At 46.9% G+C, this 24322-nt stretch overlaps 1 protein-coding gene across 1 annotated transcript in view; it reads left to right on the plus strand.

Annotated features, from left to right (window-relative positions):
- Positions 1–24322, plus strand: part of LOC149361094 (protein O-mannosyl-transferase TMTC1-like) — a 261151-nt gene that overhangs the window by 207183 nt on the left and 29646 nt on the right. The window contains exons 11-12 of the mRNA XM_089572587.1: positions 6598–6762; positions 11590–11703. Of these exons, the coding sequence (XP_089428713.1) occupies positions 6598–6762; positions 11590–11703 (279 nt within the window). The remainder of the gene's footprint in view (positions 1–6597; positions 6763–11589; positions 11704–24322) is intronic.

Consider the following 24322-nt stretch of genomic DNA (forward strand, 5'->3'; position numbering starts at 1 on the left):
GCGCTTCTGTCAACGGAGCAATGTAAATTAATTGCTTCTACACTGATCTTTATCAGACACTGTTGTAGTGTTTCCCTTCTGCTCAATAAATGGTATTTGTATTTGTTGCCGTTGCATTTCACTGTCCCCAAAGTAATTTGTCTTTTTTTTGTCTTCATTTTTCCGGGTAAAGGAAGGAGATAGGAGACGAAATATAAAAGTTATTGTGAGAGTGCGTGGTGTCGTTGTTTTTGGAGGCGATTACTAAATTTTCCAAGAGACTGTGACGTGGAACAGGGTAGCTACTTTCTTAGGTTGAAGCCAACTGCGGGCGATAGAAAACTCTTTATGCATATAAATCTTGTGTTATGTGAACCGAGAATCCTTGTTCATTAGCAGACACCTGATTTCGGTCGACAGATATGTATATAAGGGGACTGTTTTCTAGCTTCGATTCCTCGAGGAACTCGAAATGTTTGGCGATTTCCTGTTACAGCAGAAGGTGCTGTGGCATTCATTTGCTACTGAATGTGCAGTGGTGCTATCGCGTCATTAGGGGCTGGATGGAGGAGAAAACCCCAATCGAGTTGAAGTTCCCTGAACAGTTTTTGAGAACTGAAAGCGAAAAGAAAAACTAAATGTAGCAATCCAAGTACCTCAATATGGTTCACCTGAATATACATAGGGCACCCAATAGCAGCAACTGGCAAATTTTATTCTCTGCTTTTGAGCTCAGCTGCTATGCATTTCACTTGCTACTATGTTGACATCTTACTTTGCACTGACACCGCTTGTGACCACTTGGCCGAGCTTGTCTATGCTGTAGCACCAACCGCCTCAGCCGCATCAGCACTGTTATCCCCAGAGTGGCGGAATTGAGCGGAATTTTCCAGTTAGTTGGCACTACGAGTGACTGAAGTTAGAATATAGAATATGTTCCATCCGCCCTCTACCGTACTGGAAAACATGGCAGGCTTGCAATTGCCTAGCTGTTAATTTGTCGCCTAGCCCTCCCTTTTGTCGCATGGTCTACGTCTTATTTTAGCTGGCTATAGTTACCTTTTGACATTTTTCGAAGCGCTAAAACAACAAGGGCGCAGAGGGAACAGACAGGGACATACTGTTCCCTCTGCGTCCTTGTTGTTTTAGCGCTTCGAAAAAGGTCAAAACTGCACCAACTAGCCCGATCCGCTACCCTTCTAGTTACCTTTTCTCTCGGCTGGTAGGAGGGTTACCTGTGCATAAAACCGGAGTATATTTCTCGCTCAAGGACGAAGAAAGAAAGGCGAGAATGCGGGCGGAAACTTTGTTATTCTTACGCACAAAAAGTCTCCCTTCCTTCTGCCTGTCCCGAATTCGTGAAGTAACGAGATGAAAAACCCTAGATGTGTTAGTGTTTTTGATGGAAGGGATGAAATTGTGACTTTATCAGCATGGTGCAAACAGCGAAATTTTTCTACATCTTGGCGCTAAAAGCCCACTCTCCTGACAGGGAGAGAGGGCCGCACTCGGTAAACAGAGTGCTCAGATTATGTATTAGGACAATGCAAAGACTCCTACTACTTAGCTTATAAACAGCTTGCGGCGGAGGACAATTTGTACATGTTCTGATTAACAGGCTACGCCAGACACCTATCCATGCCCAGTGTGAAATTAGTTATAAATGAAAGCGGCCATAAATATTACGTCAGTTGTAAGAGAAAACGATGACCTTACAGTTATGTCTCACAGGTTATGATCTGATGCTGTTCGTGGCCAACAGATGCGAGTTTATACGCAAGGGTTAGGCACTTATACTAAGAAACGACAGTAATATTTCTAAAAAAGCTCTTTGCTCTCCGATCTTAGTTGGAAAACTTAGAAAGACTGCTTCTAAAAAGCTTATGAAAGTGTTCTGAATTAGTCTATCAGATGCGCACGCTATGAACAGTAAATGCGGTTGAGCGTTCATGTTGCGTAAAACTCCTCAAAGTGAGCCTACAATGCAGAGGTCATTTTTAAAATCTTCTTTCCCACTCCGCTCCTCGCGACGACCACCAGCACTATAAATAACTATACTGGCGCTGGTGTTTCGCTTGAAGCCTGTCTTGAGACGATATTTGCCTTCTTGATGCCAGTCGTGAAGGGGCTGTGATTGGCTCACGAAAAACCGCAAACATTTGTGGAAGAAGGAAGGGAGGACGAAGGTAGATGGAGGCTGAACTTCATCGCTTCCTTCCAGTGTCCCCTCTGTTCTCCTGGCTGGGGTAGCGAGCGGCCATCGAAAAAGTAACAGTCAAGCCAGAGCGGCGGAGTAGGGTATCGTCCTTTCTACTTTATTTTAACGCTGCAATATTAACCCAATAGCTCCCAACGTACTTCTAAAAGTGATGTGAAATGTTTTATAATTTCAACAAGAAAGATTGAGTTTTTTTTTTCAAGTACATCATGCTTTTGTCACCAGAGGATCGGCTGACGCCCCTTGACTAAAAAGTCGCTTTATCTTTTCTCAGTATTTCATCTTTCCATGGTGAAACTTCGGGATGTTTGTTTCTCATGTACTGCATCGGTAGTCGCCGCCTTGTAATTTTCTCGCAGATCACGTTTGCGTACATATTAAGCCAGTTTCAAGTGTAGAGCAGCCTGAAAGGCGAAAGTAAACAACGGATGCTTTGAATGTCCCGCACCTTTGGCGTTTTTTCGCGCAATGCTGAATTATATGCTGCTGTACTTTCTATAGTACGCTGGGTCTTCCTGTGTGCACAACGGCACCTATTTATTCCAGGTCATAACTGTTGTGGTTCTTGACAATTCTTAGGAAAAAAACTACTTTGTCCGCTCAGCGAAGTCTCATAGACTGCTTTACTTGTCGCTAGCTATCCTAAATATGACGATGATGTGATTGCAATAGGCTGTAATAAAGTTTTGGTTATAAGAACTGGAAGTTCTGCAGAGCAGACGATTACTGTTATGTATTTCACACCTACTGTGGCAAGTCATTGAGTTCGGAAAATAAACTTTTGTAAGCACGCGCTGTCCTGTCGTTGCCTGAGGTAATTTCAATGCTTTGTGAGCATTTCATCTTTTCTGTAAAATTTTTTGTCACTCAAGATATTCTTATTGCGCTCCACTGGGAGGAATTTCGGGCTATATGAACCGTTCAACAAAACGGGTTTAGGAGGTGTCCACTCCGCCCAAAGAAAGCAACGGAATAGAACCAGCAAGGAAAAATTGAATCTTTCTTTAGTAATGTAGGTAACGTGATTTTATGGAAACCTAAGAACAAAAGTGTAGCCAGTATGGCTTGCAACTATAACAGCACTGAGCCTATATGTTTTGTAGCGCGGTGGTTGCCTAGAGCGCACGAAAAACAGGGCTTTTTTAAACCATAACACCTTTCATTTTAGAAAAGTCGTAAGGCAGGTGTCCACCTTTCGGATCAAGCAGTCAACTGTTATGAAAGCTCCCCTTTGCAGTTGTGAACGCCTGAACAACCTATTAAATTGTTAGAGACGAGCCTGCTGGCTATATTTGCTTTGGTAAGAACGTCAATCGTCATTACCTACGCCTTGACGTGCAGCAATAGAGGTTCGCAGACACTCTGGCTCAACCGTGTATGACGCTTCTTTGGAAAGCAGAGAGCTTCCCGTGCAAATTAGAATAAGTGTATTGCCAGTATAGCCAAAAAAGACTCATGAGGGCCTGCAAGAAGTGGAACAGTGTCTTCTGTGCCCCGCATTTGTTGCGCTGTTCCCCTTGAGTACTATAAAAAAGTACACCTGTGTAACTTCGGAACGAATGAAGCAATCGTAACGAAATTTAAGTAATCTCTTTTTCTTTATAAGAGACCATTATGTGCTAAAAATGAAGAAAATATCTCTGTAGGATTTTTCTTGGGCAATAATGGGTTCAGGCTTCAGTTGTGCAGTAAATCCGGCGCCGTCGTCGGGAACGTCACCGACGTTGTGAGCGAAAATCTTCCGGGCTAGGTCTACCCAGAGTGGCCTCTCTACGGCTAACCTGCGTTACAAGATTCTCCTGAGCATCGCGCCACCCGCCATGGTAGAAAAATGGGACGGTCACGTCACCTTGTCAGGTCGTACAGGGTCAGGTGACCTTGCGGCGGCATCCTGCTCATCCTGCTCCAGCCTGCTCTCCGAATTGTGAGAAAGTTGTCCACCGCGGGAGGTCGTCGATAAATTTATGACTCGTAGCGAGAGGTTGCTCGGGAAGAGCAACCTAGGTCTCACAAGCTCCACTGATGGCCTCGCTTGCCAAGGCAGGGCAGTGGCGCATCGCCTAAGCGATACAACACTACGGTATGAGGACACCGAATGATCTATTACTGCAAAATATTAAGGCGGAAGCCTTTAATGTCTCATCGTTGTAAGCAGCAGTTGTCGACAGAAAATGTCACGCTTTTCAATTGGTGGAAACGGTCGTGACGTCACAGTGCGCGAATTTCAAGCGGGGCCAATTGCACTTTGGCTAGTAACCATGCAACCAATTGAAGGGATCGTATAGTGATGCTCCAAGTAAGTGGGACTGAGCTTAGGTAATTGCTTAATTACCCAATTAGCCTAATTAACTTTACTAGTCAGGCCATATAAATAAATAAAACCGATTAAGAAATTGGTTGAGCTCAGGAGTCGAACCCCGGTCTTCGGCGTGAGAGACGAGCATGCTATCCACTCCGCCATGCCAGCTCGATGGTTTGGAATGAACAAAGGCGCGTCTAGTGAATACGGTGTCTTCACTCACTCTCATCCTCCTCCATTCTCTTCCGGCGAGGTTTAGGTGTCCACCGACAAATGAGAGACAGATACATTTCCTTTCCTCAAAAACCAATTTACCGACGAGCGAGGCTAGTACCGAATGGGCGATGGCGTTCTATGGACTCCTTGGCAGCGTTGCAAGACGCTGTCGCGTTCCACTCTTAGGGGCGAAGCTTAACATCTTAACCATACATGAGTGACCACACTTTAGGTCAAAAAAGTGCCCCCCTGAATTTTGACGGGTGTCCAACGAGATATGTGAGACAGTTACTGCGTAATTTCCTTTCCTCAAATACAATTTTCATTTTCCTCATTACGGCTCCTCTTTATCTATCGTCTTTCACTCCCACTTCCTCCCTTCCTCTACGGTGCGGTTCAGGTGTCCACCGAGATGACAGAATTACTGCGCCATTTCCTTTCTTCAAAGGGCAAGGCATCGCGCCGAACGGGTGGTGGCGTTCCGTGGTCTCCCTGACAGCGCTACAACGCGCTGTCGCGTTCCACTCCTAAAGGCGGAGCTTAAGCGTCATTAATTAGCAGTTAATTAACATTCAAGCATTAATAAGTGATTAACAATTAATTACTGATTTGCCATCACTTAGTAATTAGTACTCAATTATATGTGACGCCACCAGTGCCACAGAAACAGCGAAGGTGGTGCGGAAAACGCTTCCGCCTCTACCCACTTTAGACAGTCAAAGTGCCCCCTGAATTTTTGAACGACCAATTCTGCATATACTGCTGCCATTAACCCATTAACGCTATTGCTTCATGCCCTTAAGGCGAAGCTTAAGGGAATACTCCTTTTTTTTCGTTCCCTTGGGCGTAAGAGTTCAGCGAGGAAAGGAAGATGGTCGCTGTCAACCTCCGATATCTCTAATACGACATTAGCTAGATCAAAGCCTTTTGCAGGAGAATGACGGTTGATTCAGTATAAATTGCTCAATCGCCTTTCTTGGCCTCCACGTACATATTTTGAGAGTAATTTAAACAAACTTACAATTGTGCGTCATTAAAATTTAGCGTAAGCATGAACAACCGGCACCGCAAAACTCGGAAGGTCACAACAATGGAATGCCTTAATTCTGATGCTGCAGGCGTTGTACCATAAAACCTTCAACTTGAACGGCACTACGGGCTCACAGCAGAAGGGAACATGCAGGAAGTTCCATATAACCTGATTTCCCGCAGGTAATAGGGTAGAAAGGTGCCATGTGACAGTTCACTATTCGCATAGCTTACTATGGACCACTGAGGTGGTTGATGTTGGGCTACTTTAATTTTAGAACTAAAAAACAAGTCTTGCAGAGAAAATTAAGACGGACTAAATTGTTGCCTACGTTTTTACAAAGCTAATGGGCTTACTGGTGGGTTTATTTTGCTCGATATGGTAAACGCGTAATGAGATTTGTTGAAATACAGCATAACGTACAACGATATCTCTGATGCAGTGTCTATAAATGCAGAGCGAACAGCGCTTATTCCAATGTCTAAAACCCGTCTTGTCACCCAGTTTACGTTCATCTAAGGGGCACTGCTACCGAAGGTGGACGCATAGGGTAGCTTACGTTTTCACATCTTATATGCATCAGTAACCCGCTTGAGTAACATGACATCTCATAGCGCTCTTGATATTCGCTGGCATTTTAGAAGAATCAGTCGGCGTGACACCTTTCGAGAAACGCATCTGCGTGCCATCGTAAAACGGTGTAATAGGTAATGGGAAACCTTTTACAAATAAGCTGTTGGCTTATTCAGAGTGCAGAGGGTAGTTCATTAACTACTCATTTTTTTGGAGGGAAAGTAACTTGCGATGCTCCCGGCATGTACTGCCTTCGTAAATCGCACTCCTCTCTGTCTGCAGCATAGGCGTTTGCCTGATGGTGGCCCAAGGCTTCAACCGGATACAGGCGAAGTCCACGTTGGCCAGGTGGGGCAGCCTGGCGGTTTGTTGTGCACTGGTGCTGGTCTTCGCCGCAAGGACGTGGGACAGAAACCGAGTGTGGGCTTCTCGGGAGGCCCTGTTTGAGTGAGTATTTGGATGTGTTTAATTTTTAGTTTGAAGGGCAAAACTTTGTAACTTGGAAGACTGCTTGTTTCGACTTTCGCCTTGGCAGGCAACTAGACAAGTTTTGTTTACATTGACGCCAGCTGGGTTCCATAGGCGCCGCCAACCACAATCTCTAAGTCGGCAGTTGATAGCGCCTCACTTTGGGGATGTCGAGGCGTTGGATCTCGGCTGTGGTGCGTCGAGGAAGTTTGGCATCGAGGAATGGCGTCGTGGCCACAGAGGGGTACGTCAGGATGTCAGCTAGTTTTGAGGTACGTTGGATGATGAATCGTCGGTACGGCTGCGGAATTCGGCGTTTGATGGGAACTGTCTTGTGGCGATGGAGGATCTTGCACAATTTTTCTTTGAGCAGCCGCACCTCCAAAGGCTGCTGTATCTAGTTTCCCCTTTGGGACTCCGAGACTGGTCTCGTCCTGGGGAGCTGTAGCGACGCAGAGATGGGAACCGAGAGAAACAGCGCTGTACGGAGCCCGCTTGCAAGATGTAATCCCCGATTTCCTAGGGTCATTCTCCATACATCGGACGGGGTCAACCTACGGGGACTCCACGAAGGCCCATTTCCTTGTATGTGCAGAGGGGCCATTCATCACTAAAACAACATCACTAAAAACAATGTATATCCGCTGCCCTGAATGGACAACGTCTTCGACCGCTTATGCAACAACAGATATTTCTCTTCTATGGACCTGAAGTCTGGATATTAGGAAATTGAGGTGGACGAAAGGGACAGCGAAAAGATGGCATTCATTACTCCATACGGGTTGTACGAGTTTCAGGTGATGCCATTTGGCCTTTGTTCGGCACCCACGACTTTCCAAAGGCTCATGGACACCGTTTTTGCGGATTTGAAGCGGCAGACTTGTCTGGTCTGCCTGGGTGACGTCATTGTTTTTGCCTCGTATTATTTAGAGAAGCAACTGCGTCGCCTCGAGGAGGTATTGCAAGTCATCAGGTCTTACTACAGTCATGCCTTACTCTAAAAGACGAAAATTGCCATTTTGCATATGAAGTTTTTAGGCCATGTTGTGAACCAAGAAAGGGTCATTCTGGATCCCGAAAAAACATCCGCCATTGCCCATTTTCCACCGCCGCGCGACCAGAACGAAGTTCGTCGCTTCCTCGGGGTATGCGCTTATGACCGCCGCTCCGTGGAGAATTTCTCTCAAATTGCATCACCCCTTACCGATCTGACAAAGGCGCATGTACCGTTCAAGTGGGAACCACCGCAGCCCAGGTGTTTCAAGGCCTTCAATGCCGTCTGCAGTCACTCTCCGTGCTGGCGCACTTTGATGAGCTTGCAGACACAACGGTCCACACCGATGCGAGCAACGCTGGTTCGGAAAGACACAAGCCAACTACTCTGCCTCTGAAAAAGAATGCCTCGCCATCGTGTGGGCAGTTTCGAAGTTCAGACCATATCTTTATCGCCGTTCTTTCAATGTAATGACCGACCATCACACACTATGCTAGCTTACCAATCTCAATGATTCCTCCGGTCACCTCACTCGATAGAGCCTTCCTCTTGAGGAGTTCCATATCACCGTAATTTACAAAGCCGGTAACACACACGCAGACTCAGATTGCTTATCTCGTGCTCCTGTGGAACCTGCTCCGGATGACGCTGCTGACGACGATGAAGTATTCCTGAGTGCAATACATACCAAGGATTTCGGGGAACATCAACGCGCCGACCCCGATCTTCGCGACGCCATTCGTTATCTTGAAGGCGCCAGCAGCAGAGTTCCTAAAGCCTTCAGGCGCGCTTTGTCGTTTCTCTGCAAACGTAATGGTGTTCTCTTTAAGAAGACCTTCGCTGCCAACACTAGGCCATACTTGCTGGTCGTCCCCGTGACCCTACGCAATGAAATTCTTCACGCCTGTGATGACGCACCAGCTTCCGACCTTCTTGGTGTTACTAGAACACAAGCCAGAATTTAAAAAAAGTGCTACAGGCCTCGCCTGGGTCCTGACGTTACACTTTCGTCCGCACTTGCCGGAAGTGTCAGTGCCATAAGGTTCCGCACGTGAAGCCAGGCGGATTCCTCAAGTCAATTGAGCCGCGTTCGCAAGTGTTTCAACAAGTCGGCACGGACTTGCTCCGACGCTTTCCTACATCAGGTTCAGGAAAAAGGTGGGCAATGGTACCCACTGATTATGTCATGCGTTATGAAGAGACAGCATCAATTCGGAGTAGCACCGCCATCGAAGTAGCCCAGTTCTTTGTGCATTAAATCGTCTTACGTCACTGTGCTCCACAAGTTTCGATTATGGAAAGAGGGAGTCCCTTTTCCCCTGAGCACCTGCTGCATCATTATCTAGTTTTCCCTCACACCAGTCACCGTAGGACGACTTCTTATCGTCCCCAAACTAACGGACTGGCCGAACGTCTAAACAAGACGCTTGCAGACATGTTTTCCGTGTACATGGAGCATAAGACCTAGGACGACGTCATGCTCTACGTAACGTTCACGTGTAATACGTCCCTACAAGAAACCACCAACATTACACCGTTTAGCCTTGTTTATGGACGTCAGGTGCCGACAACACTCGATGCCATGCTTCCTCATGGCGACGACCACCCAAATAAATACGTTGCATCCTTCTACAACTCGCCGAAGCGACCCGCCAACTCACACGGCTTCGCATTAAGGACCAACAGGGCTAGGACGCGAAACGCTACGACCTTCGGTGGAGGCTTGTTTAATACCCCCGGGTGATCTTGTCTGGGTTTGGTCCCCAATCCGACGACGCGGACTAAGCGAAAAGCTCTTGCTCCGCTATTTCGGTCCTTAGCGACTTGTCCGACGCCTTGGAGCCATGAATTATGAAGTCATTCCTCACGCGGCTCAACAATCTCGACGCCACCACCTGCCTCAAGGTGGTCCACGTGGTTCACCTGAAGCCCTACCACGCAAGGGCAAAAAAAAAAAAAACTCATCACGAGACTCCTGCGTTAGTTTCAGCATCGGGTTTCAGCATCGGGTTTCAGCATCGGGTTTCAGCATCGGGTAGATGCTTTCGAAGGAGGGGGGCTAATCACGCCAGCGCAGAAGAAAGCGCAAATCAAGAAGAGGAAGAGGTTTGTGTTTTGGAAGTGTTGTGGAAGCGCACGTCTTGGACTACGCCGCTGTTGACCCTCGGCCGTTTATAATTGACAACGTGACAATGTTTTCTGCTGATGGCGCATTATACTTTTTTTTTGTTGCTCCCTTTACAGGGCAAAATTTTTCGGATGATAAGCCTTAGAGCAGCGAGTTTTTTTTGTTGCTTTTAGAGTAAGAGAGTTCACAATTCGGATGTTTTGCATGAAGAAAAAGACTGGCACCGTTTAGTTTAATTGGTGCACAGCAACAATTGTGCTTGACCTTTTACCCTCCATACAAGTCATGTGCAAAGTACACTTCACCACCCTTGCAATTTTTGTTCCATGGCGGACGTTTACACATTTTCTTTGACAGCTTTTATTTCTTCTGTGCAGCTTACGTATTTATTCTTGCGTTGCTCTAGAACGAAGTTTTGGATTATAAGAAGCATTCACAATTGCGAAAAGGAGCCCTATCAATTGTGCAGCGCCAAGAGAAGCCTCATTATTCCTACCTGTACGGCATCAGCTGCTGGTGTTGCCTTAAACAGACATTTTCCGTAATCAGAGCTCTTATTCTCGCTCGCCAAAATACTATTCGCTCTTGCGGGTAACGGCGTGAACTCCTGCCATTTTCTGCTGTTTCTGGACATCGAATGATTGCACACTACGCTGCGCTTACAATAAATAGAAGAAAAATAAGCAGGTGGAAGCTAATTAAAAATCTGCTGATTGATGGCAGTGCTTTGTTCCAATATTTCTCTTTTCAAAGCTTGTCTTGTGCAAGAAATGAATTTTCCACGAACCAGTCCAATTCCACGGAACTAGTGAGGCTTTCAAGTCCTCCATGGCGGCAACTGCTGCATAATATAGGAAGGAAAACTTGGCTACGACAAAGAACATGATTTAAGAGTTGCTCTTTAAAATTTTGAGTATTTGAGCAATAATGTAAGGATATCGTGTAACTGCAGCAGGTTTAAAACTTGCTAACGACTGCAAACGAGTTGTGCTTCACATGACGCACATACCACAAAAATAATAACTCTCAGTGGTGGCTAAGCGTAATCGCTAATCTTTGTCATAACAGTTTAAAAACGCTGGCTGGTTTTTGCTCAGGAAATGAAACCTTAAGAACGGTTAAAAAAGCAAGTCGCATTGTCCGTGGAATTTGTAACCCTGAGCCCCCCACATATCCTCATGTTTGTGGCACTTGAGTGAAGACTACGCACAGAAGCGCAGAACTCACGAGAAATGTTAATTTTTTGCACTTTTCCCTTTTTTTACGTAAATTTATGTGTTCGATAGCAGGTTAGCCAGCCGAACTGATTATTTTTTTTCGCCCTGAGTCAAAAGTTCTCTTAATCAAAATAGAACAGTCTACTGGGCCAGTGTGTGCTACATGAAAACTTTTCTTGCTGGGGCTGAAATCTTTTTGAGGCTCAAATATAAGTTGACCCTAAATCAGTGGGAATATATACATTGTTCATTCGCATTTTGTGGCTTCACATTTGAAGCAAGTTCCTTTTATTGGAATGTCTTGTTACGGACATCATTTGGAAAAGATGTATTGGTTGGAGTAATTACATTTAGTGCAAGAACTGTGCAAACGATTTTTTAAATCGCACCATAGCGAACATAGGCCAAACTCCTGTATCTCTGGATTTATGTGTTACAGACTCATGGAGCTTTCCTTTTCATCACAGGTCAGGCATCCGAGACCTTCCCGGAAACGCGAAGATGCACTACAACTACGGTAATCTGCAAAAGGACATCGGTAACACTGAACTGGCTATCAAACACTACAGGATAGCCATAAAGTGAGTCTTGCTATGCTAAAAATATTTTTCTACTCCGTGATTGCAACGGTTTGCTGCGGCTTTCTACCAGCTTACATTTCAGCGGATCTTAAATAGGCCCTTTCGGTCGAGTTGCTATATAAAATATTTAGGCTACTGTTTGCACTCAATATACTTTACACAAGGTTTACAATACGAAAGGCTGTATCGAGATAGCAGCTACGCGTTACGAAGAGCACTTAGAGATGTTCATCACTGTTTGCAGCTTTGTTTGTTGGAAACTTATCCAGGCTCACTTGAGCAAAATCCTTGCTGAAGTCTGCGGGTTCGCGAACGAAGAGTGTGGAATGAGTGATAAGCGTGATTCAGACGAAGCCCCGTACGTCTGTTGAGATAGGAGTACAGAAATGCAGCCGAAATCAACGAGTGTGTTAAACGCGCAAGCAGCGTTTGAGCTTGGCAATAAGATTGTTGAAGAGTTGAATTTTTGCTTCCGTTCACACCCCTAATCTACGCCGCCGTGGTGGCTCAGGGGTTATGGTTCTCGGCTGCTGACCCGAAAGACGTGGATTCGATCCCGGCCGTGGCAGTTGAATTTCTTTGGAGGAGAAATTCTAGAGGCCTGTGCACTGTGCGATATCAGTGCACGTGAAAGAAAGAACCCCAGGTGGTCGAAATTTCCGGAGCCCTCCACTACGGCGTCTCTAATAGCCTTTGTCGCTTTGGAACGTTAAACCCTATAAACCAACCAACTTAATCTGCTCCTAGTTTGAAGCATGGTGTTCAATTTTAAGAAACATGTACCCAGTGTTACGCTGGAAATGTGTGCATGGCTGATAATGGAAAGATTTTAGATATCCTTTTTATAAGCGTATCATGTACGCAGTAGATGATGCATAATGGCAGTAACATGATGAACAAGGGTCGAAGGGTTCGATTTCTTACCGCGACAGCACCATTTTAGATGGGCGGAAGCGTGACAATATCGCAACATGATAGTTTTTGTATGTGGTCAAAATAAATCAATAGCTCTCTGCTGTGGGTATTTTATTCCCCGGGCGATATTGTACAAAGCTTGAAAAATTGCTCTCAAAATACAATGTGCTGCCGCGTACTCGGTTGAGATCTGTTTCATATGAAGAATTCATGCTCTCGACCCTTTGGAACCTGTTGTACTCACCTCGGTGGCTCAATGGCTTTGGCGCTGAGCGGCTGATACCAGGATCGCCGACTGGCATCGTGGCTGCGGCAGCCGGATGTCGATGAAGGCGAAATGCTGAAACACTGTGCGATGTTAGCACTGGGTAAGAAACTGCACGTGATCTAAATTACCCGCAGCAATCCACTACGGTGCCCTTTATGATCCGGTTGTATCTTCGGGATGCTAAACCCCAGATTCCACACCAACAAATGCTGTCCGACATGTCTTTCTCCTTTGTTCGTGCTTTTAGCGCGCATCGTAAGCGAAAGCCGTGCACTATGACCATGTAGCAGAGCTGGCTGTCTGGAAGCGCTACGTGCTCATGGGTAAGCATATAGGACAGCGAAGGCCAACAAGGATGATTTGCCAATAAACAAAGCGAGAAGGGTTGAAGCCACATGGCGTGTAGTCGCCTATTAAGTGATTTCATTCCATTTTTTAAGCACATGGCAAAGTGATCAACTTGGTGGTTTTTATGCACCTGTAGTAGAGTGGTAGGCACCCAGTTGACACTCAAAGAAATTACTGGACGCACGTAGAGAACGGAACGGGCTTGCACATCTGTTGATCGCACCGCAAATAAGGGTGTATGATATGTTTCCTCCTAATACGAAATCTAAATTCCATTTACTTTTGCCTTAGATGTACAGTCTCTGTCAAAAGTAACCAGGCTGCATGGTTTGCTTCTCAGCCGTATAGTAAAGTTATTATGCCAGCTCTCAAGCTCTAAATCTCTGTATGATAAGTAGAACCCCTGTTCTCACCTTTGAAAAACTTTTTGATCTTTAGGGAAGCGGTAAGGGCTCTACTGTACGATTGAGAAGCAAACCGTGCAGCCTGGTTACTTTTGACAAAGACTGTACTGAGTCGGCCCTAAAATATACTTTGAGAGAGCAAAAAATGATGCGTAAATAAGCGGGAATACAACGAGTAGTGGTTCGATTTCAACTCATAGTCCGAAGACCTTGGTCAAAATTTTCGAACATTCCACACCATGCACCGTTTCCTTGCCGCACGTGGAAAGCCCTCCTCACTTCCATGGCTTAAGCAGCCGTTCAAGGATAGCAACTAATTCTAGCGGCACCCTGGCCTTTCTTTTGATAAAGCGCCATTTATATATCACCGATGAGTCGCTGATATGTGTTTTACCACATGGCGCCTTGTACTGGAAATGTATTTTTCTTAACACAATCCCAAACTAAGTGCCATTTACACCTTGAGATCTTTTTATGGGTACGTTCATCTAGATGTTCTTGTCTTGGATTTCACTTGCATTGTTTCAAACTTCATTATGGGTTGGGAGGAAAACCGTTTGCCTGGAAACGTCAAGCTACCTGCTTGACTGTGGCAGTGGCGAGTGGTGCTTCTGTTACAATATTTTCTGTCTGTTTTCTATCTAGCCACTGTTCGGAGTCGCTGCATATTGCGTAGCTACACTACGGCTAATGACCAGAGCTTGGGGTAGTGCAGCGAATCATTCGTTCTAGATAAGACGCGACGTACGGAAGCAGGAAGGTAGCTTTGCGCTAACCCGAATCAATGCAAGAACCTTAGCCAGATGACGAGGATGACGGATCATCCGTAACATCTTGCCTCGCTAGCGTCTCGCGGCAGCGCGGGTACACGGTAGTTGGATCAGTTTCCACTGCTGGTCGCGTCGCCGGCCTAGAGGCACTGCAGCGCCAAACTGAGCAACTGAACGAGCAAGTGGCGGCCCTCCCGAATGAAATCATGTGAGCAGTCCGCAGGTCCTTCCAGGACATGTTCACGGCAGCTTTAACGGAAGCACTTCCCGACCTTATGGCCCAGGTCACTGACTCCGTCGTGAAGCCCTGAGTCAGCACCCAAATTAGGAACGCCACTAGCTGCGAATCCCCTCACCTCAAACGTAAGACAGTCTCCCGCCAGGCAGCGGAGGAACATAGTTCAGGCTCGGCAGCTGGTGGGTCGGTGCGGCCCCTCACTGGGGTTCGCAGGCTCCCGGCCTGAGCTAGTCCGCTCGTCCGTAAATAAATACAATAAGATGGATAGCAGATCTAAGAGGAATGATAAAAACCTTGAAAAATTCCAGATCATCCAATGGAACTGCAGGGGTTTCAGAGCTTGGAAAAAGCGGTCACACCTCCAGCTCTACCAGCAGTCCCTAGGTGACATGCCGGCGCTCATTGCCCTGCAGGAGCCCGGCATAGACGCTAAATTATCAGGCTACAGCACCTTTCAGGGGGGCCCCTCTACGTGAATCCTGGTGAATAAGGCTTACACCGTGGTTCAGGTCGACTTAGACTTGAGTACCGAGCAAGAATATACAATTGTCCGGGTACTGCCTCTCAGACGCTGCGACCCGTCAATACATATCCTCAACATATACTGCCCTCCGCATAAGCCGCGCGTAACTTTCAATGAAATCTTCCTTCGCGCGATAAAAATGGCAGCTAAAGAGCCTCTAGTGACCGTTGGAGACTTCAATGCTCCCAGCCTTCATTGAGGCTACCACTTCGAACAGGCAAGAGGAAGTAAGCTGGCGGAGCTCATCTCCACCCTCAGCCTCACGTTGCTCACGGACTCGCCGTATCCCACCCGAGTGGGGAATTCGGTAACCCGTGACACGTGTCCAGACCTTTCTCTCGATAAAAATGTTAGAGCGGCTACCTTGGAGAACTTGGGAGATTCTCTAGGCAGCGATCATCTCCTTCTCCAGATTACACTCGTGGCAAAGGCAGCGCGCAAAAAATGGGGTCAGGCCAAGCTGACCGATTGTCACAAATTCCGAAATCACACTATCCCTCCCGTACTATTTTCCGGCGGCTACGTGGAGTGGGCTAACCACATGTACAACATTCAGAAAGAACACCCCAGGCAGCACAAACCGTTGGCCCAATATTGGGAGTCTGTTGGCTATGTGTGGCCCTATACAGGACCAATGTTGCCTTCATTGTCCCCATATTGGCACTGCCACAATGTGCCATTTCCAACATTGGCCCTACTTGTCCGATGTTTTCCCCATATTGGCAATGCCGCTTAGTTACACCTCCAACGATGGCCCTAAATTTCTGCTGTCGTCCCCATATTGGCAGTGCCGCCTCATTACACCCGCTATGATGGCCCTACTTGTCCGCTGTTTTCCCTGTATTGGCAGTGCCGCTTCACGACACACCAAAGGATGTCCCTGTGATTATATGTGGTTATTTCTCTCAATCCGTTTTTTTTAATATTCCGACTTGTTTATTTATTTATTTTTTATGACCAACAACAGCGCTAGCGTCGAACTCTGACGCGAAATTACAATAAAAAGCGCGATGTAATTGATTGCGCGAAAGTGAGCAGAGGTCAGATTAATTCACGAAGGTATACGAATTTTGAAAATTGGCGTCTTTTGTAATTATGGTATGCAAAAAAAAAGAAAGAGGTGCCACAATCAAGAAAATGAAATTTCGATTCGAGGAATGGTATAATAACGCACTAATTAACGTACTGCCTCGCATATCTCTCGCATACCTCGCATACCACAGCCCCCGATTATAGGTTGCCGGTTCAAATTCGTGTCTCAAGATATAGGCTCAACTTAACTAATAAGTTTATGCTGCACGAAACGCTGAATCGTATTACACAATCCGGAATACAATGCCTCACCCACAGGATGCTCACCCTAGAAAAAAACAAATAAATCGCTTTTTCCACTAGGTCACAAATTATTGCGTGGCGCATTTTGAGAGAAGAAACGATGTGAGTAAAACCGGATTTTGGTTTTATCGCAAATAAACAGTTGACGTGAACAACTTGCTGCGCATTTATTGCGTGAAGAAGCAGCAGACGAGAAAGAAAATGTAGATGTATGTTAAATTAAAAAAAAATAATAAGCGAACAAACGGCTCTGCTTCCTGAAGCCGCGAAGCTAAGGTGGCTAGGTTTTTTAATGTCGCAAATTGTTTTGTTATTCTGCTGTGCTTTTTGGGTATTCTATAACGACGGCTCTAGCATACGTTTTTGCTTTAAATTATCACGTTTATCAAATTAAAGATCGGAACTTTTTCCCGGTCGCATTTCCACTAGTTTTTTTTTTGCCTTTTCTTTGCGCGTATCCTTAATACCAATGAGCCATAACAGGTGCACTGCTGATTAGCGCGCCGCGTCATTTCGAGCTAGCGCAGACACGCACGGGTGGGCCGCATGACGGCTTAGACCGACCTGCCTACACTGGTGTGTATAAAATGTAGGGTATTCGTCGCTCTAGAAGCGAATCATTGGATTATATTGATGAATGGTGTTGCTTGGACGTATGTCATCCTACTTTGTCCGCCACAAGTATCATATATGAAACACTCAAAGAACACGCATTGTTCCCGCTAATTTTATTTATTGTTTTATATTTCCGGTATTTTCATAGTAACACGTTTATCTCAGCTTCAACCAAAGAGGCACACGACCGCAGAGATTACGCTAATGTTTGGAGCCGTTTTGACGAAATTCATGCCCAAGCTCCACGTTTCCACTTCCAACATCTCCGCATTGTCGTTTCCTTGCCGCTTTTCACGTGCTCAACTCCCTATGGCGCACCCTCCGGACATTCCGGAATTCTTTCACTCATTTCATCCCCCCCCTCTCCACCCCCTTTTTGAAGTCCCATACAGCCGCCTTTTGCCGGGCCGAGCCTCTTTGTTGGAAGAGCGCTGGCCCTCACCATGCTAGGAGTTTTTTTTTTCTTTGTGATTTTAGGTACACTGACCTTCTCTAACCTGTTTTCCCCTCGCGCCCAACTAAGCGCAACGCCGCTCATCCACCCTCCCTAGATTTTCTTCTACCCCTTTTCCAGCTGCCGTTTCTCTTGCTGCAGCAAATTCTCCGAAAAATATAAGAAACCTGTCCCATCGTGGTCTCCTCCTTTCCCGAACACTCGCCCAACGAGTATCGCCTGTAGCTAGCAAGGCGGCGAAAAGCCACACAACCAGCGTGCCGACGAAGCATGCGCGCTCAAGCTGACGCCGTTCGTTGTCGAGAATCCGCACCCGATACGATTTGACAATTATGACGGAATTCAGTAGCCTGGCCTGCAAGATTCTATTTGTGAGTACCACCATACTTTTATATTGAAATGTGTTCGGAAATGAATATGGTTCTTGGCGTAATTGCCGCTTTGAATCAGCGCCGACCTTTTTTTTCTCCGGTAGGAAACGAGAAAGCGACAAAGCACTGGCGCCAACTTCTGAATGGCAACTTTCACAGCGAAATGTCTAGCGCAAAGGCATGCACAGAATGGTGAGAACTTTATTTTTCAGCTTTGAAAAAATGGATTTACCGAACGTTGACTATCTCTTCAATCATCGTGGCGGAGTGTCGTGTGGTCCGACTCATGTTGCGTTCATTACGACATTGGTCGTCTATCGTTTGTGCAAGATGAGTACCAGAAGCGCTTATTCTTCCACTGCAGCAGTTTTCTGGCCGCGTGTAATATTCCCGTGCCGGGTGCAATTGTCTTGGCCAGTTGCAGGCGTACGAGAAAAAGCGGAATTCCTGGTCCCAGGGAACTTTATCCATGTTGTCTCAGAATTAATCACCCATGGACTAACGGAAGAGTGATTTCGTGTGGTTTTCAAGTAAGATTTCCGTCTGCCCCGTTACATGCATGTCAAGCGGCATCGATAATCTGCTTACTTTAAAAAAAGTTTATTCGGTCTCCTGCGTTCAGCGCATTTCGCAAAACTGTGCAAGCCGTCTTTGCATGGAATATTATATTTCATAGCAAAAAAAAAAAATTGCTCACAGCTGTTCAATAGGGAGGAGCTGCTACCACCTGTGCCATACTTTGCTGGAACAAAAAGGCAAACAACCAGCTCGCAATAGACATATAATTTTGATAGGAAATATAAAAATAGATTGATTTGTATTAAACACTATATTTATCTCTTTTTGTGACTTTTAATATGCATTTGAGGGTGTGACACGGCAAATTGGGATTAGAAATTAGCAATACGGTGAGAAAAATTGTTAAATTCAATTCAACATTTGGTATTAGTGTGGGGATTTATATTAAGAGTCATTTAGAAATTATACTTTCAACATATGTTGCGAGTACCTTCTCGCACACTGCGCGCCACTATGATCAATGTGTTATTTTATTTCTTGTCTTTTTTCTGCGATGGTTGTACTTACACTCATGATCACATCATGCACCTCTTTGCAGCTGCGATGTACAGCCAGGTCATCGTGCAAGAGCTTGGCGAGGAATTTGTTTCAAGGCACTGCAAAAGTTGTCTTACAAGAGGAGTGCAACGATTAGTGCCGATATGACTCATCGATTCAGCGGCTCCGGCACAATGCATTTCACGATGTACTGGCACCGTAGATGCAATAAATTTTGTTCTTTGAATCCGTTCTTTCTTTTTGTATGTCTGCTGACTGCTCATATGTAAAATGTTACACATACAAGCTCCGGCTGGTGGAAAACAAGCGGTATATGTCTGCATTGTTGCTGGCCAGCAAGAGGTGTGGTACAAAACTAGGTGGGACCCCCGATCGCGTACAATTTCCCACTGGCCTTGCAATTGATATGCCACCTATAAAAGTTAGATCAAGGGTGGAAAAGTGGGCACAAGTCGGAGCAAACCTGGGGCTATTATTGACAGATCGACTGAATGTGGGCATACTATTGGCGTGAGATTCGCTGAATATGGGCATAGTATTGGCACGAATGTCGGGCCATAATTAATAGATTGGCTGAACATGGGCATAGCCTTGGCACGAACGTTGGCCATTTGTGGATAGACTGGCTGAATGTTGGGTCAATGCTGGCAGCTAGACTGGCTGAGTATAGGCACAATCTTGGCATGAATGAAGGGCCATTGTTGGAAAAAGTCTCGGATTGCTCAAATGCCAGTGTAGGACCAATATTCATGCCAATTTCCGCCACTCTTTTGCCACTGTTGGACCAATCAATTTGTGCTGCTTGGGACGTCACAACACTAGAAACCACCGAAGAGGTCCCCGCAGTGGACATCCGCCTCCTGCTTTTGTAGGAGGCGCGCCGGAGCTTAACTAAACGGTGGAAAAAGTAGAAAACTAATCGAAAATTACGCGACCTCACAGCCAAACTCACAGAGCAGGCTTCAGCGTATGCTGCCGAACTCTCAGATTCAAATTGGATAGCACGCTGCGACGCCGCAGCTCATCAGATGAGCTCGAAGGGGACGTGGCGTCTCTTTCGCAGTCTAATCGACCCCTGCCAAACGAGAGGGGAGACTCAAAAGCAGCTCCGGCGGGCTATGCAAGGGTATCAAGGTACGACGGCGCAACTTGCGGACACTCTGTGCGACAGATATCTTTGTCGTACGGAGGACCCGCCTGGGCCGGAGTACATGTACTCTGGCAGGCCTAATGAAACACTTGATGCCCCTTTTGAGTTGTACGACCTTAAGGCGGCCTTAGCAAAAATGCGCCGGGGTACGGCTCCGGGACGGGATCACATAACAGTGAACCTGTTGGCGAACCTACCGGACTCAGCCTACCTCCATTTATTAGAATACATCAACCAGATCTGGTACGGGCGTCCGCTCCCTCCCGAGTGGAAAACGTCACTTGTGACGTTTATCCCTAAAACAGGTAAGGCCGTGAATACGGACAACCTGAGGCCCATATCACTGACATCATGTGCGGGCAAGCTTATGGAGACGATGGTACGGGATCGCCTCTGTCCATACCGGGAGAGTAAGGGCTTCTTCGCAGTCACCATGTTCGGGTTTTGGCCCCCACATGTCTGCGCAGAATGTCCTTCTCCAGCTGCACAGGGATGTAATACGACCCACAACTATGCAACACAATGACAAAGCAATCCTCGCCCTTGATCTCAAAGGGGCTTTCGACAAAGTTAAACACGGAAGCATCCTGGCCAACTCGAGTTCTACCGATTGTGGGGCTAGGGTCTACGCGTATGTAAGAGATTTCTTGACTAATCGCTAGGCCTTTATTCGGATTGAGGGCCAGGAATACTGCCCTTACATGATGGGAACGTGGGGGTAACCCCTCAGGGAGCGGTGTTATCACCGCTCCTGTTCAACACAGCTATGATGCGCCTCCCAAGCCAACTGGCCCGGGTGGAAGGTATTCAACACGCGTTATATGCAGATGACATTACAATTTGGACCACTGAGGGGAGCCTTGGGGACATGGAGGCCCGCCTTCAGCAGGCCGGTTCCATAGTCGATGCGTATGCTATTGACTGTGGGCTCCAATGTGCTCCAGCGAAATCAGAGCTTTTGCATGTCAGAGCGAAACCAAAGGATAGGACAGCAATTCACATCTCTCTGTCAGGAGGCCCTATTAGAGAAGTGGAGGAGCTCCGTATTCTGGGCCTTTTCATTCACCACAGACTCAGGCCGGACTCCACCATTGTGAAACTCAAGAGAGTAGGCGAACAGGTCGGGCGCATGATCCGCCGTGTTTCCAACAAGCGGGGCTGTCTTCGGGGCAGGGACGCGCTTCGGCTCGTATATGCCTTCGTGACTAGCCAGATCCTCTACGCCGTGCCATATCTCCGCACTACTAAGCAAGACGAGGCGCGAATAGATGCCATCATCCGCATGGCAACTAAGCGAGCCGTGCATCTCCCGGTGGCTACCTCTAATGCCAAACTCAAGGCATTGGGGGGTGCTAAACTCCTACCAGGAGCTGCGCGAGGCCCACCTCGTGAACCAATACACGCGGCTCATGCAGGCGGCCCCTGGGCGCCGCCTGCTAAACCGCATACACATCCAACACGACTGCACTCCAGAGTAGGCGGAGCATATCCCAGTACTGTGGCGCCATATGCTCTGGCTCTCCCCGCTCCCCCGTAACATGGACACCGACATGCACGAAAACAGACGACAAGCGCGGGCTCGGGCTCTTGAGAGACAACACGGCTCCCGTCCCTGTGTATATTATGTAGACGTAGCAGGGCCGTCGCCCACGGGATTTTACACGGCCGCTGTCGTTCACCAGGAAATGCACGTTGATGCACTCTCTTTTCGAGCCCCGAATTGAATGCGAGTCGAGGAAGTAGCGATAGCGCTTCGAGAATTCGAGAATCATCATTACGGACTCCCGAAAAGCATGTGATCATTACTTGGCAAGGGAGATCTCCCCCTTAGCTGCTTGCATTCTAAGACAGACTGCCAGTGATCCAATACCGAAAAGAATCATTTGGGCTCCTGGCGACCAAGGCTTACGAGGTAATGAGGCCGCTGACGCGGCTGCCCGAGCGCTTATTCACCGGGCTCCTCATCCCAGCTCTTCTGGCTCGGAGACTAACCAGCCGCTGCTACGATTCAGGGAAATAATAACGCATTATAGCGACAACCACCGCCTTTTCCCGGCCCCTGCAAAGGGGCTGAGTAAGACGGAGGAGCGAACTTTAAGGCGCCTGCACACAGGTACTCTACTCTGTCCTGCAATCATAAAACATTACGATCCTAACACGGATGGGTGATGCCCTCAATGTGGGGAGACCTGTGATACCTTCCACATGGTGTGGACATGTACTCAAAATACCCACCACCCCCCTTCCCGTACCCCTTCCAGAGAGGCATGGGAGACTGCCCTCCTCAACTGCTCCTCGCTTGAGTCCCAAAGGGCTCTGGTGAAACGGGCGAGAGACGGGGCCTTGTCATGCGGTGTCCCGGACTAGGGACGCCGACCATGTAGCGGGGCCACTCTGTGGCTCCCAAACTCTATCTCATCAATTAAAAGTTTTCACCCCCTTGCGGTAACTTTTACGAAAGTATTCCATAACGGAGGCTTAACAAAGGGCGACTTAGTAAGTGAGGTTGAGCGAAAGAATGTAAGCTACTTTTAACGACAAACAAAGAAGAAATTGGAGTTGGCTACTATCGAGAGAATACCAGCTCTTAGTCAGAAATAGTCCACTGTTATTGAAACCAAGCCTCTTGCAAGGTAAAAAAGAGGAAGAAGTGAAATAAAGGTATCCTCGTCACAAGCCAATTTCGCAAGTAGAAGCGCGATGACCGATCTCAGAAGCTGACAAATGTGCATGCAGGTTACACGTTTGATCGATAATGAAATATCTTGTTTTCCTTCGTTACAACTCGCGTACTTTTCTCGCATGAGGAAGATCGAAAAAAGACAACTTAAATGTTGAAAGGCAAGGTAAAGATATACTTGGCGCAACAGGTGGCCAGCTGATGTTTGGGATGTTTTGGTGCTTGGCAGCTACGCTTTTCGTGGTCCCGCGTGGTTCCTTGTTGGGCGCGCCTCGATTTATAAGTGCGGTGCAATAGAGGACCTCCAGGTCCCTTCTAAGTGCTCCTCGGACGAAGTTTATGGAGCGGCACCCAACTGTGATGAGGGAAACACCTGTGTGTAGTTAATCTTGCGCGAGCCTCGACGTTAGCAAACGCACCGCTCTGCTTGTTGGCTTCGTCAACGCAGCAAGATGCAGAACTACATACCCAGCACTATGAGGGCTGTTATTAAAAAATTTAAATATGTCCATACGTACCAATCTCTACTCATCTGTCATGACGGTGTCTGGGCGGTGACAGCTGGCGCACCGTAGCTTGGCTTGCTGCGGACGCTGCCGACCACTCGGCTCCCGGACTATTCTACGAAACCCTCCGCGTTAGCCCTAACAAGAATCGCGCGCTGCGCGGGGTTGAGGTTGCTGAAGTGTCGGACGCAGTTCTATACGAGAACTTCGTTGTTGTAATCGGGAACGGGATCCTTCGTAGCGGCGGTGCAAAAGTAAACGAAGCGACGGAGGCTTATAGACGCCTTGAAGATCCGGCCGGTGGTAGTTTTCATTACAGCTGCTGCTACCCTAAACCGTTCGGTGCAGATTCCAGAGTTTGAATCACAGGGCCCGGAAAATGTTTTTCAAATTGAAATTCAAATCTTTCAGCAATAATGCACCTTTAGCCGCTGGACAACCGGCAACAAGATCATGAAATTCCGAACTGTCGAATTTTGCTAACAATAAAATTTGCCCGTGCTGTTCTAAGTGTAAATTTAAAGAAGGAAATTTGAGAAAAACAAACATTCTAAATTTTGGTACCCATCTTTTCGAGAGATTTTCGAAAGCGACGCTTCCAAGAAATGGATTGTGGTAGAGGCCTTTAACATTCAGAGGTGACCCAGGCTATAAAGGACGCCATACTGTTTTGCGCCACAAGGGGTTCTTAACGCGCACCGATATCGCACATACACTTTCATATCTAACCTCCATCGAAATTCGGCCGCCGGGCCCGGGACCGCACCCACGACCTTGAGAGTAGGAGCCGAACGGCAAAATCATCGGGCCACCATAGAACGTTCCTCGAAGAAATAATAAGATAGCTTTAGAACAGGGTATTTGGACCATTGCGACTAATATCTGCACAGCAATTCGCTGTGCAATATAAAATGCATCCAATGAAACCGCTAGGCACTGAACGCCTTTGGACATAATACTGTAAC

This window comes from Amblyomma mixtum, chromosome 2, assembly GCF_055824585.1.
Source record: "Amblyomma mixtum isolate Tamu chromosome 2, ASM5582458v1, whole genome shotgun sequence".
Classification (NCBI taxonomy): Eukaryota; Metazoa; Arthropoda; class Arachnida; order Ixodida; family Ixodidae; genus Amblyomma; species Amblyomma mixtum.